This window comes from Bos javanicus, chromosome 5 (genome assembly GCF_032452875.1).
Source record: "Bos javanicus breed banteng chromosome 5, ARS-OSU_banteng_1.0, whole genome shotgun sequence".
Lineage (NCBI taxonomy): Eukaryota > Metazoa > Chordata > Mammalia > Artiodactyla > Bovidae > Bos > Bos javanicus.
In genome coordinates this window covers 21,326,355-21,339,713 of record NC_083872.1, presented here as the reverse complement: position 1 = coordinate 21,339,713, position 13,359 = coordinate 21,326,355, and the positions used below count along the sequence as shown (strand labels likewise).

Here is a 13,359-nt window from a genome sequence, read left to right as displayed (position 1 = left end):
TCGGGTAAATTAACGTCTTAGCTTCCTAACCTAGGAAATGTGGTAACCATGCCTACTTCACAGAGCAGGTGTGGGACTTGTGTGCCACGAGCCCACCTGCACAGAAAGCACAAGCAATAAACGTTTGCCATCTTGTTTTATGCATGATGAAACAGAGCTCCAGGAGTTAGAGCAGTGGCCACAAAGTAAGGCGTGGCACCCTCTTTCCGACTCCAGGGGCTTTCTCTTTACCCCTTCCATCACCCCAAAGGCATAGGATATTGTTTTTCAACAGACAAGTTTCTCCCCAACCCCTGCCTCTGGGTTCGGCTGAAGGTGCATCTTCTCTAACTCAGCACCTCAAGATGGTCGGAGGGGGCAAAGGAAAAACGGCCTCAGGCGGTTCCTAACGTGGGCTGCACAAACCCAGCCTCCGCCCTCCCTCCCGCAAAAACTACGTCACAAGCCCCCTGCGAATGTTCACTGGGCACCTGTTCCGGCTGGAACCCCACCTCCACGCCCGGGGAGAACGACCTCAACCCCAATTGGCTGTCTCCCGGGGCGACCAAGGATGCGGTGGGCACGCGGGGCCCCTGGCCGGTATTTAAAGGCTGCCGCGGCCCACGCCACCCCAGTCCTGCCCGGACGGCGACGGTGAAGCACCTGGGTTGAGAGGGAGCAGGAAGGTAACAGCGCGACCCCTGCCTCCCCCCGGCCCCAGCCCGCGCATCCACTGAGGCGGGTGTGAGTGGGACCCGGGAGCGGGTCTCACCGCGCGTTGCCCACCAACACCTTCCTCACCCACCATCCTTACCCAGCCCCAGTCCCACCCAACCCGCCTTGGCGAGACAACTCGGGTGCGAAGGATCAGAGATAACGCGGAGAGCGACTGAGCAAGCAGAAAGGCGGGGATCCTTCTGGAGACAAAGGCGTGATCCCAGCGGCGGGCACGTGGTGCTGGGCAGAGAGAGAAACGAGGCCCTTGAGACCGTCAGATCTGTCCAAACGCGACGACAGCTCCTAGGGCGCTACCGTGTCGACCTCTCGGAGCACCCTGAATCATGACCCAGACCCTCGACACAAAAGAGGATCCTCTTAACCTGGGCGGCGGCTGGGCATCCTCTGCCCCGTTACGCACCTGGTCGTTTGGCCCCCGAAGGCGCAGGGGCGCTCCCGTTTACAGGCGGCGGCCTCGCTACGGCCCCAAGGCCGAATACGAGCCCCCGAGGAAACAGGCGAAGCAGCAATACGGTCCAGGCCCTTGGTTCCAACCACCCTGGCGTCCCTACTGGGCCGTGTATTCTAACTGGGGGCGCTGGAGAGGGCCCTGGTGCCCACCTCCGGCGGGATTCAGGAAGCCCCCGGGCCGGGTGCAAGTGATCCGGGTGTACGGCCTGCATCCGCTCTGCCTTTGCTGCTGCTCCTGCTGCCATGGGCCCTGGAACCCCGGCTGGGCGAGGCCCCCGGGCAGAAAGAAGCGCTGGGGTCGCCGGGGCCGCGGCCTGCGCCGTCACCCTCGCCGCTCCGCCCAGAGGAGCCCTCCGGTGGATCTGAGCACATTGCTGCGGCCGGTCAACCTGTACGGGTGGCGCGCCCCTGGCATGCGGGCGCCGCGCAACACCACGCAGTTCATCATGAACCAGATCTACGAGGACATGCGGCAGCAGGAGAAGCTAGAGCGCCAGCAGGAGGCGCTGCGGGCGCAGCAGGCCCAGGCGGCGGGCACAGCCTCCCCGGAGGGCGCCTTCGGAAACGACGTCCCACCTAGCGGTGGCCAGGAAGACGAGGAGCTGCAAGATACTCTGTACAGCTTTGTGCGGAATCCCTCTCTCGTCTTCAGCCCTGACCCAGATGAGGAAAAGCAGACGGCCACCTCACAGCTGGTGGAGGAGGAAGAGGAAGGGGAGAGAGAAGAGGAGGAGGAGGAGTGGTGTGACGAGGAGGAGTGTGATGGCAAGGAGCTGGAGAGCCAGGAGGAGGACGAAGAGTCAGAGGCCAAAGATGAGGAGGACGAAGAGTCAGAGGCCAAAGATGAGGAGGACGAAGAGTCAGAGGCCAAAGATGAGGAGGAGGGCGAAGAGGCTGATTACATGGAGGAGCGGGAGGAGGAAGATGAGGAGGACGAAGCGGAGGAGATAGCAGAGGAAGAAGAGGGGCTGGCGGAGGATGAGCAGACTGAGGAAGAGAATCATTTGCCTCTGGAAATGCCTTTATCATTCCTAGTGGGGGCCGAAGAAGAGAGAGAGAACTTTATGAACTGTACCTATTTAAGCCCCAAACAGGGAATTCCCAAAGTGGCACAGGAAGCTCTCTTCATGGTACAGGACATTAACTGTTAAGACATCAGGAAAGGGATTGAGGAATGCTATGGAACTGATTGAAGGCTAAAATGATTAGCCACTTGTCAAAAACTAATGAAAAAGTGAGTTCCATTAATAAACCTATCATCTTTGGCCATTATAAAACATTTAAAAATTGGTGTGTTGTGTGTATGACTATGGGTGGGGGAGGTAGAGCTTTCAAATATAATTTAACTGGAAATGATTAAAGGCCAAATATTTTATTACTACAGTTTGAATATTTTCATTTGGTGTTTTCTCCTCTAGATGCTTGAGTTTTTTTTTTTTTTTAATAATTCTGGTAATGCTGAAAATGTTTCCTTTTAAACAACTTTATACATCATCTCTACTTAATGAGCTTGGATGAACAGTTATTTTGGCTGTTAGATGCCTAAGAAACATGTGCCATGTTTATTAAATGTTCGTCAGTACTTTTAACATGATAGCTGAAACCATTTTAAAATGCCTATTTTAATAATTTAAGATTTTCCACCTTCAGAGTTCATTTTTGAGGGCTGTATTTTGGTAACCCAGTTTGCAGTCTCTTGTGGCATCGCTCATTTATATTCCTTGTTCCACAGTGCTATGGATCTTCCTCAGAAGAACATGAAGTTGCTTCTGTGGAACTGGTTATCTGCCATGGCCTCAGCAATCCATAAATCCATGCATGGAGAGGATTCCCCATGGTCAGAAGTCAACTTGCACACCTAGTTAAAATCTAAGGTAACTGCAAACAATGGAACATAGATTTTGAAGCCTTGTTCCTGGATATATTCCTTGTCATAAGTTCACAGGAATAATAAAAATAGACTTTGCAGAATGAATTTTTTAAAGATGATTGGCCTTTTGGGGGTGGAATATCTTTTTTAAAAATTTTCTTTCCCAATTGTCTTCCTTATAAAGGAGAGTAAAACAAATATGTTTAAGTGCAAGCTTGTGTGAACTAGTTTCTGATGTCTAAACAATTACCTATGGAGAATTCAACATTCAAAATAACAGCTTTTATTCAGACATTTTTAGGAAGTAATACTGTTCTTGGATCCTTGATTCTCATAACTCAATAAAAGTTACAGTCATAGTATATTTCCAAAACTCCCCTAGATGAAGGATTTGAGTCCAGCTTATCAAAAATTACATCTTTTGACAAACTATACTACTAAGTATAGTCTGAACCACCATTCAGTATTTAATGAAAAGAAGACTGTAGGGTCTTCTTTACCTGTAGGGTCATCTCTTACCTGAATGCTGATTTTATTGCAGCTTTTGGGGGGATAAGCTTAAGCTGTTAAAAAAGATAATAAAATAATTAAAGTGTTGCTGTGCTGCTCAATTCTTATTTTTGAATATCAGACATCTTATTCAGTGGTCAACAGGATGAATGTAAGAAGAAAAACTAACACAAAGATTGTAGGATGATTTTTTAATGACACTAAACAGTCCAAACTACAGTAGTGACTAACCAAACATTTATTATGCTCTTAAGAAATCATTATTTTCTGCAAGATGCAATTTTATGGTGACCTATAAAATTGACCACCCATATACATTTCTAATGCACAGGGAGAAACCAAGAATCCTGCTGCTGATAATGATCAATAAATCCTTACAAGTTACAGTCCAAAATACTTTCTCCAAGATACTCAAGTAATCGCTAAGTTCTCATTAAAGAAACACTTTCATTTAGGACTGAATGAAAGTCCTATCAGTTCACAATCATATCTGGACAGTTCTCAAATTATTCTTACAAAAGATTCCACTTTTACATGACAAACTTCAGCACATGTTAATTGCCTCCACATACACAAGACATTATCCACTAGTCTCTGGGAGGGATGCAAATATGAGCAGTGCTCAAGAGTTCAGTTTGGGAATGATTATTTACCAAATAATTATGGAACTACCAGGATCCAGGGACCACAAACAGTGATTAGGATACGATGGCAAATAAGCAAAATCTCCTCTTGTAGTTTAGTCCAAAGGACAGACACTAAATGAAGTTAGTCAAATCGGCCACTGCCAGAATTCTAAAGGAAGTGCAACACTATGAAAGAATGTGTCACAAGGGAGCCCAAGAGAGAAGCTGGGAATGTTCACTGTGGGGAGAGGGTGACTTGAGGCTAAAGGTAGAGAGCTGGGAGGAGCTTGGTGCCTTGGAGGAACAGTACAGAAGCACCAGAGTGTCCTGAAGGAGCAGCCAGTGAGAAGTGAGAGAGAAACCGTATTATCCACTCATTTCTGCACTATCCATATCTTCTGAATAGTCCAGCAAAAAAAAAAAAAAAAAAAAAATGAAAGGAGAACCTAAGTCATTGGTGAGTCCCTACCTGAGCTTTTTTTTTTTAGCCAGATACTGTGATGGCCCCTGTACTAACCTTGAAGGCTGATATGAAATGATTAAATCATGTCACAGGGTGGGAGGTTTGCACATCCCAGTACACCTATTCCACTTTTCAGAGACCTACCCAACCACTCCCGTGTAATGAAGTGGTCCTGGGCATTGCTGCTCAGCATGACTGGATCACCTTGGAGACGCGCCACACCACTTGATGATTCAAGAGTATCAGCGTTACATATGGCTCAGAATAAACCCCATCTTTAGTTTTAGAGGTAAGTATGCTTGATGAAAATTCACGATTTAAAAAAAAAGTTCTTAAAATCATTTCAAACTTGAGAGGACACAGTGCTAAAGAGCTGCCACTTAGCTGTGTCTTTTAAGTACGGGGTAATATTTGCTTTGTCAACTGTCAGAAAAATGACATTATAAATCATAAGGCCTAGGCTTGATAAAAATTTTTGCTGTCTATTCTCAGGTGTTTTTACACAAGAGATTCTGATATTTTCCTTTCCAGTGACTGACAGCATTTCTTAATTTATCTTCATTACTTTGTCTCCATAGTAACTTAATGGAATTTTTTCCTGTGAAAATATGAGTCCTCTAAGGATGGTAAATACACTTGGCATTTGGAGAGCAACTCTGAATTCTCTGAGAATGGTTTCATAACATTTGCATATGAAGATAAGAGTTATTCCAACATCTTTAGTTTCATTAAAATAAACACTAGAGGTGAAACAACTCAGCTATATCAAACCCACAGAGTCTGGGAAGAAAATGATTCAAATATCACCCTATAGATGTTCTTGGGTCAAGAATAGGATAAGAAAACACAGCTTATTCAGTTTAATTTTTTATTTTAGCAGAATAATAAAATGATATATGCAGCTAAATTACATTTATACAGGTTCACATTAACATAATTGTAATTGAGAATTATTGTTAATATAAATTGGGCTTCCCTGGTGGCTAATATTAATGCTTCTGAATCAATTTGGCCTTGATTATCTGTATATTTAAAGCAAAATCAGCATATGGCTGTATCTTAACTGTTTTAGTAGTAGCAGTTTCACTTTTAGCCAGTTAATGGAACATAACCTGAGCTCAAGGTCAGCTGATGAAAGGGAAGAGTTTGGGCAACTGTGTTGTCACAGCTGCCTAAGAGACTGGTGATGGGTAGTCTTAGGTCTCTGTTTCCAAAGAAATAGTTATCATACCTTATTACTGCTCACACCAATTTGTTGTTGCTATTCACTCAGTCATGTGACCCCATGGACTGCAGCACACCAGGCTTCCCTGTTCATCACCATATCCCTGAATTTGCTCAAACTCATGTCCATTGAGTCAATAATGCCATCCAACCATCGCCTTCTCTGTCGGCCCCTTCTCCTCTTGCCCTTCACCTTCCCCAGAATCAGGGTCTTTTCCAATGAGTCGGCTCTTTGCATCAGGTGGCCAAAGTATTGGAGCTTCAGCATCAGTCCTTCCAATGAATATTCAGGGTTGATTTCCTTTAGGATTGTTTTGATCTCCTTGCTGTCCAAAGGACTCTCTAGAGTCTTCTCCAACACCACAGTTCAAAAGCATCAATTCTTCAGCTCTTAGACTTCTTTATGGTCCAACTCTCACATCCATGCATGACTACTGGAAAAACCATAGCTTTGACTATATGGACCTTTTTCAACAAAGTGATATCACATCTACACATGACTACTGGAAAAACCATAGGTTTGACTATATGGACCTTTTTCAACAAAGTGATATCTCTGCTTTTCAATATGCTGTCTAGGTTTGTCATAGCTTTTTTTCCAAAGAGCAAGCGTCTTTTAATTTCATGGCTGCAGTCACTGTCCACAGTGATTTTGGAGCCCAAGAAAATAAATTCGGTCACTGTTTACATTATTTCCCCATCTATTTGCCATGAACTGATGGGACTGGATGCCATGATCTTTGTTTTTTGAATGTTGAGCTTCAAGCCAGCCTTTTCATTCTCCTCTTTCACTTCTTGATGAAATATTTCTCCTTTCTTCACTTTCTGTCATTAGGGTGGTATCATCTGCATATCTGAGGTTATTGATATTTCTCCCTGCAATCTTGATATACCTACTTGTGATTCATCCAGCCCGGTATTTTGCATGATGTACTCTGCATATAAGTTAAATAAGCAGGAGACAATATACAGCCTTGACATATTCCTTCCCCAATTTTGAACACACCTATTGTGAAGACCAAATAACCTAATATTTATTTCATTATAGACTATAAATCACTGTTAATTATTGTACACAAATCATCTAAATTTATGAACATTGGGTCTAAATTAACAAGGCTCAGGAGATCTCATTGTAGTTTGTTGGACTGAGATATCTAGATAGTTAATATCAACTGAGCTAAACATGAACCAGCTGGTCCTAGAAATTCAATTTTGGCTTCCAGTTATAAGGAATGTGCAAATGCAGTGGTCTGGCACTTTGGTATTGAAACTGTGGTCCATGAACCAGTATTATGGGAACCACCTAATAGCTTTTTAGAAATGTTGCCCAGGCTCCACCCATATCTACTGAGTTGGAATCTGCTTTGTAGAAAGGCGTCTAAGCACACACATGAGAGACCTAGAAGATCTGTGGTTTAGGGGTTTGTGCATTGCAGAGTCCTCTTGGGAATTTAATAATCAAGACTGTGGTTTGTGGGTTCAGTACTTCTGTTTTGTTCTACTTGTGTAACCTAAGGCATGTTCCTGAAATTCTGGCTTCTCATTTTCCTCATCTGTAGTATCTACCTCTTGGGATTAAATGAGATTATGATGATTAAATGAGTCAATGCTTACCACATTCTCAGAACAGTGATACTCAATATCTTCCAGTTATAATAAGTATTTAATAAATGCACAGATGAGACCACTGACATATTATGTGGTATCTAAAAATCATTTGTTAATAATTAGGGCAAGTATAAATGTAATATCTAATAAGACAATTCGAAAAACTGATTCATTTCATGTCTTGTTTTCTCTTGGATAACTGCAGTCAGATGTGTTATTCTGAGCTGCATATTTCATTGTGCAGGACTGTAAGAACCAATTAAATCTCTGGAGCTGGACTCATTCCCCAAGTACACTTTCTGCCCTCTGTCTCTTCCCCTTACTGGGTCATGATACTTCCATTCGCTTTATGGCTGATATTAATATTCTAATAGGTAGTGCTAAGAATTACCCACTCGAGTCAGATAATTCCTTTCCATACAGGCAATGCATCTTTTAAAAATCAAAATGCATGTATCATAATGCCTAAAGAGAAAGATTCTATCTTATGCTATACCTCAAGACAATGAAAATTCCAACAAATATGAAATACGTTCTATAAGCCACTTACATAGAACACCTAAGGTATTCAGAACAGAGATCTAAGAATTCAAAAATCATTTAAACATATGCAAGATTTTAACACACATTATCACATATAACCACACTATTAACTAATACTTTATTTTACTTTTACAGATGAAGGACCTTCAATTCAAAGAAGTAAATTATTTTGGAACTTTTGAGTCCTCTATTCTGAGTTCAAAGTTGTGGATCCTGTATGTTATTGGAATACATCTTCCTGTGGTTTTATTTAAAATAAGTTTGCTAGGAATAAAAATTCTTTAATAAATTTAATTTGAGTTCCAAAGAGGGTAGGAAAAAATGCAGTCTCTTCAATGTGGGTTTGGTAACAATGGATCCTAAGGAAGAAACACCGATATCTGTGTTTCAATTTATAATTCTTAGTAGTAGTTTAATAGCTTATATAATTCATGTGATGACAATCTAACAAATTGTTGGTTAAAATTGTGTATGTATACCAATATAATATATAATTATATAATATATAATATAATTACCAATATAATGTTGTGTGTGTATACCAACATAATATACCAATATCACAGTAATCCAATATCACCCAATTCTATGCCCCAACCACTAATGCCAAAGAAGCTGAAGTTGAACAGGTCTATGAAGACCTACAAGATATTCTAGAATTAACACCCAAAAAAGATGTCTTTTTCATCATAGGGGACTGGAATGCAAAAGTAGGAAGTCAAGAGATACCTGGAGTAACAGAAAAGTTTGGCCTTGGAGTACAAAACAAAGCAGGGCAAAGACTAACAGAGTTTTGCCGAGAGAACACACTGGTCATAGCAAATACCCTCTTCCAACAATACAAGAGACGACTCTACACATGGACATCAACAGATGGTCAACACCGAAATCAGACTGATTATATTCTTGGCAACCGAAGGTGGAGAAGCTCTATACAGTCAGCAAAAACCAGACCGGGAGCTGGCTGTGGCTCAGATCATGAACTCCTTATTGCCAAACTCAGACTTAAATTGAAGAAAGTAGGAAAAACTGCTAGACTATTCAGGTATGACCTAAATTAAATCCCTTACAATTATACAGTGGAAGTGATAAATAGATTCAAGGGTTTAGATCTGATAGAGTGCCTAAAGAATTATGGATGGAGATTCGTGATATGTACAGGAGACAGGGAGCAAGACCTTCCCCAAGAAAAAGAAATGCAAAAAGGCAAAATGGTTGTCTGAGGAGGCCTTACAAATAGCTGAGAAAAGATGAGAAGCTGAAGGCAAAGGAGAAAAGGAAACATATACCCCTTTGAATGCAGAGTTCCAAAGAATAGCAAGGAGAGATAAGAAAGCCTTCCTCAGTGATCAGTGCAAAGAAATAGAGGAAAACAATAGAATGGGAAAGACTAGACATCTTTTCAAGAAAGTTAGATATACCAAGGGAATATTTCAAGCAAAGATGGGCACAATAAAGGACAGAAATGGTATGGACCTAACAGAAATAGAAGATATTAAGAAGTGGCAAGAATACACAGAAGAACTATACAAAAAAGATCTTCACAACCCAGATAAACAAGATGGTGTGATCACTCACCTAGAGCCAGACATCCTGGAATGCGAAGTCAAGTGGGCCTTAGGAAGCATCACTACTAACAAAGCTAATGGAGGCTATGGAATTCCAGTTGAGCTATTTCAAATCCTAAAAGATGATGCTGTGAAAGTGCTATGCTCAATATGCCAGCAAATTTGGAAGACTCAGCAGTGGCCACATAATTGGAAAAGGTCAGCTTTCATTCCAATCCCAAAGAAAGGCAATGTCAAAGAATGCTCAAACTACCCAATGATTGCACTCATCTCACATGCTAGCAAAGTAATGCTCAAAATTCTCCAAGCTAGGCTTCAACAATACATGAACCAAGAACTTCCAGATGTTCAAGTTGGGTTTAGAAAAGGCAGAGGAATCAGAGATCAAATTGCCAGCATCCATTGGATCATCGAAAAAGCAAGAAAGTTCCAGAAAAACATCTACTTCTGCTTTATTGACCATGCCAAAACCTTTGTGGGGACCACAATAAACTGTGGAAAATTCTGAAAGAGATGGGAATACCAGACCACCTGACCTGCCTCTTGAGAAACCTATATGCAGGTCAGGAAGCAACAGTTAGAACTGGAATGGAACAACAGACTGGTTCCAAATAGGAAAAGGAGTATGTCAAGGCTGTATATTGTCACCCTGCTTATTTAACTTATATGCAGAGTACATCATGCGAAATGCTGGGCTGGATGAAGCACAAACTGGAATCAGGATTGCCAGGAGAAATATCAAAAACATCAGATACACAGATGACACCTTTATCACAGAAACTGAAGAGAAACTAAAGAGCCTCTTGATGAAAGTGAAAGAGGAGAGTGAAAAAACTGGCTTAAAACTGAACATTCAAAAAACTAAGAAAATGACATCCGGACCTATTAGTTCATGGCAAATAGATGGGGAAACAATGGAAACAATGTCAGATTTTATTTTCTTGGACTCCAAAATCATTGCAGATGGTGACTGCAACCATGAAATTAAAAGATGCTTGCTCCTTGGAAGAAAAGCTATGATCAACCTCGATAGCATATTAAAAAACAGAGACATTAATTTGCTGATAAAGTTCCATCTAGTCAAAGGTACTGTTTTTCCACTAGTTATGTATGGATGTGAAAGTTGGACCATAAAAAAGCTGAGCACCGAAGAACTGATGCTTCTGAACTGTGGTGTTGGAGAAGACTCCTGAGAGTCCCTTAAACTGCAAGGAGATTGAACCAATCAATGCTAAATCAACCCTGAATATTCATTGGGAGGACTGGTGCTGAAGCTGTTACTCCAATACTTGGGCCACCTAATGGGAAGAACTGACTCATTGGAAAAGACCCTGATGCTGGGAAAGATTGCAGGCAGGAGGAGAAGGGGATGACAGAGGATGAGATGGTTGGATGACATCACCAACTTGATGGACATGAGTTTGAGCAAGATCTGGGAGTTGGTGATGGACAGGGAAGCCTGGCGTGCTGCAGTCCATGGGGTCGCAAAGAATCGGACATGACAGAGTGAACTGAAACTGAGATTGATACCGATATAAACACTTTTGGTTGTAATAAACACCGGAGTGGAATAAATTAACCTAAGATATTGTTGTGATGCTGTTCATCTATAACTAAAGTAAAATAAAAATTTTACTTCTGAAAATATTCAGAAAAATTTGTGGGTAATTTTATAGATATATAAGATATCTGGTTAATATTCATAATATTGCCACTTTATTGAAGATTCGATCTTGTGTAACACCTAAGGGTAAATAAACTATTAATAATAGCATCTTCTGATATTTTCATAAGGCATGTGAACTTTTTATGATGATTGATATTTCTTTTATCATGAAATATTTAAGTATTCTCTCCTATGAATATGTTTAGGCTTTTAGCATATTACTTTTAGTTCTAGTAATTTAAGACTTTTAACTGATGTTAATGTATCAGTTCTCACAGAATCCCTGGTAGATTAGATAATCTATCTGACATTTATCATTAAATAGCATTCCCAAAGACAAAATCAGAATGCTGCTATATATAACTGTATTTTTGGAATTTCCTATTGATTGTAGCAGTCCCTTGAGCTGAGAGATTATAACATAAAAGAACAGGATAAGGTCAAGTCTAAATGTCTGTACATTTCCCCTTGTTCCCAGAAGATTTTCCAAAGTCAATGTTGATTTTTATTTTTTCCATAAAAAAAGAAATAATTTTCTTTTTTCTTAAGAATACATTTTATGAATTCTACACTATTTCCTGCAGTTAACTCCTGACCTCAAAGTATATACATTAGCACAAATATTTAAATACAAAACAAAGTTAATAAAAGTAACTTTTCTTTCTGTTATTTACTTTCTATTTTGTCTTCTTATGCAGACAGTGTGCTCAACAACTATTAATATTTAGGTGCCACCTAGTGGCAAAACAAAACATGAATACAAAAACGCTACTTGTGGTGTTCCTCTTGTGTTTACAGATGCATTTTTGTGGGATACATAATACACTGATACATATAAAAGGAGTATTGTAAATGTGTTGGCATGAACAATCATATTAAAATATTTTATTGTTTATTTGATTTTTTTTTATGTCTCGAGTGACTTTATTTATTTATTTTTTTAGTTTTTTGTTTTTTTTTTCCTTTTTTTTTCTAAATTTATTTTATTTTTAAACTTTACATGATTGTATTAGTTTTGCCAAATATCAAAATGAATGTTGCCATATGCTGTGGTGTTTAATAATAGTATCGATTTGCTCAATGAGACCAAGCCACAAATATAAAATTATCAAAGTTAGTAAAGGAAAGAGGGAAAACTTAGACCCACAAGAGGTCTTGGATTTCCCTAAATGATTATTTTTATACTTATAATAATTTTCACTGCTAATAAGAGTTTAAAGACATTACTATGAAAATATTTTGAATTCCCTTTGACATCCACTGCACTAATTAACATTAGCAATGTACACTCACAGTATAGGTTTTGCTTTTAATACTGACAACAGAGAAGAAAATTAACAAATTTGAAATTTATATGCTTAAAAATTTAAATCCAGACTGCTAAAGTAAACAATGCCTAATACTTTAATCCTGGTGAATAAAAATAAAACTATATATCCATTGGCCTACTTTCAAATGCAAGACTTGTGATAGTCAGTTACCTCCTAGGACTTGAGCATCACTTAATTTATTAATGATCACAGCCACTAATTACAGAGCAATTTGTTAAGGAAAGAGACAAACCTGTTTATTTGTTGATCAAGTGACCAGAGGATAATTTATACTTGTATTACAGCCCGATTTCCAGCTGTTTCCAACTGCTTAACCACTTCTATTGGAAGCATAAATCAGTGCTAAGGACTGGGTCTTCCTTAGCAGACAGTTTCCACATTTACCACTTTCTTAGCAATGCATTCATCAATTTTCCCAGAGTAGGTACCCCTGCTTTGTACATCCTTCATGCTCACTCCATTAATAATTTCATTATCCTTTTAAAATTACAGTTGTCTGTGGCTCTCTTCTGGCTAGAAAATCCTATAGGGGAAGGAATTGATTTTCTATTTCCAGTACAGTCTTGCCTATAAGAAGCCCTTCATAAACATTTTTAATATTATGAAAAATAAGTAAAACTAAAGGTATGAAATGAACTATGATTATTAAGTGGTTCTAACAGGGAAGCATAGTGACTTATTCATGATGTGTGTACTAAAACAACTTTCAGTAGGAAAACATAAAGAACAAAGAGGAAGGACGGAGCTGTTACAGTAGCAGGCACCCAACTACATCTCTTG

General features: G+C 40.2%; 1 protein-coding gene across 2 annotated transcripts; it reads left to right on the top strand.

Annotated features, from left to right (window-relative positions):
• Nucleotides 1-484: 484 nt before the first annotated feature.
• CCER1 (coiled-coil glutamate rich protein 1) lies at nucleotides 485-8,326 on the top strand. 2 transcript variants are annotated; one of them, XM_061415721.1, is made up of 4 exons: nucleotides 486-2,401; nucleotides 2,900-3,041; nucleotides 4,773-4,925; nucleotides 8,150-8,326. In XM_061415721.1, the coding sequence occupies exon 1, from the start codon at nucleotides 1,041-1,043 to the stop codon at nucleotides 2,316-2,318; it is 1,278 nt and encodes a 425-aa protein (XP_061271705.1). In that variant the 5' UTR covers nucleotides 486-1,040; the 3' UTR covers nucleotides 2,319-2,401; nucleotides 2,900-3,041; nucleotides 4,773-4,925; nucleotides 8,150-8,326. The 2 variants fall into 2 exon arrangements, with proteins under 2 accessions (XP_061271706.1, XP_061271705.1); XM_061415722.1 differs by lacking the exons at nucleotides 2,900-3,041; nucleotides 4,773-4,925; nucleotides 8,150-8,326 and having other exon boundaries at nucleotides 485-2,003; nucleotides 2,034-2,454.
• Nucleotides 8,327-13,359: the final 5,033 nt, after the last annotated feature.

Excerpts from the sequence above, each read along its gene's own strand:
- CCER1 (XM_061415721.1), top strand. The coding sequence starts at position 1,041 with ATGACCCAGACCCTCGACACAAAAGAGGATCCTCTTAACCTGGGCGGC.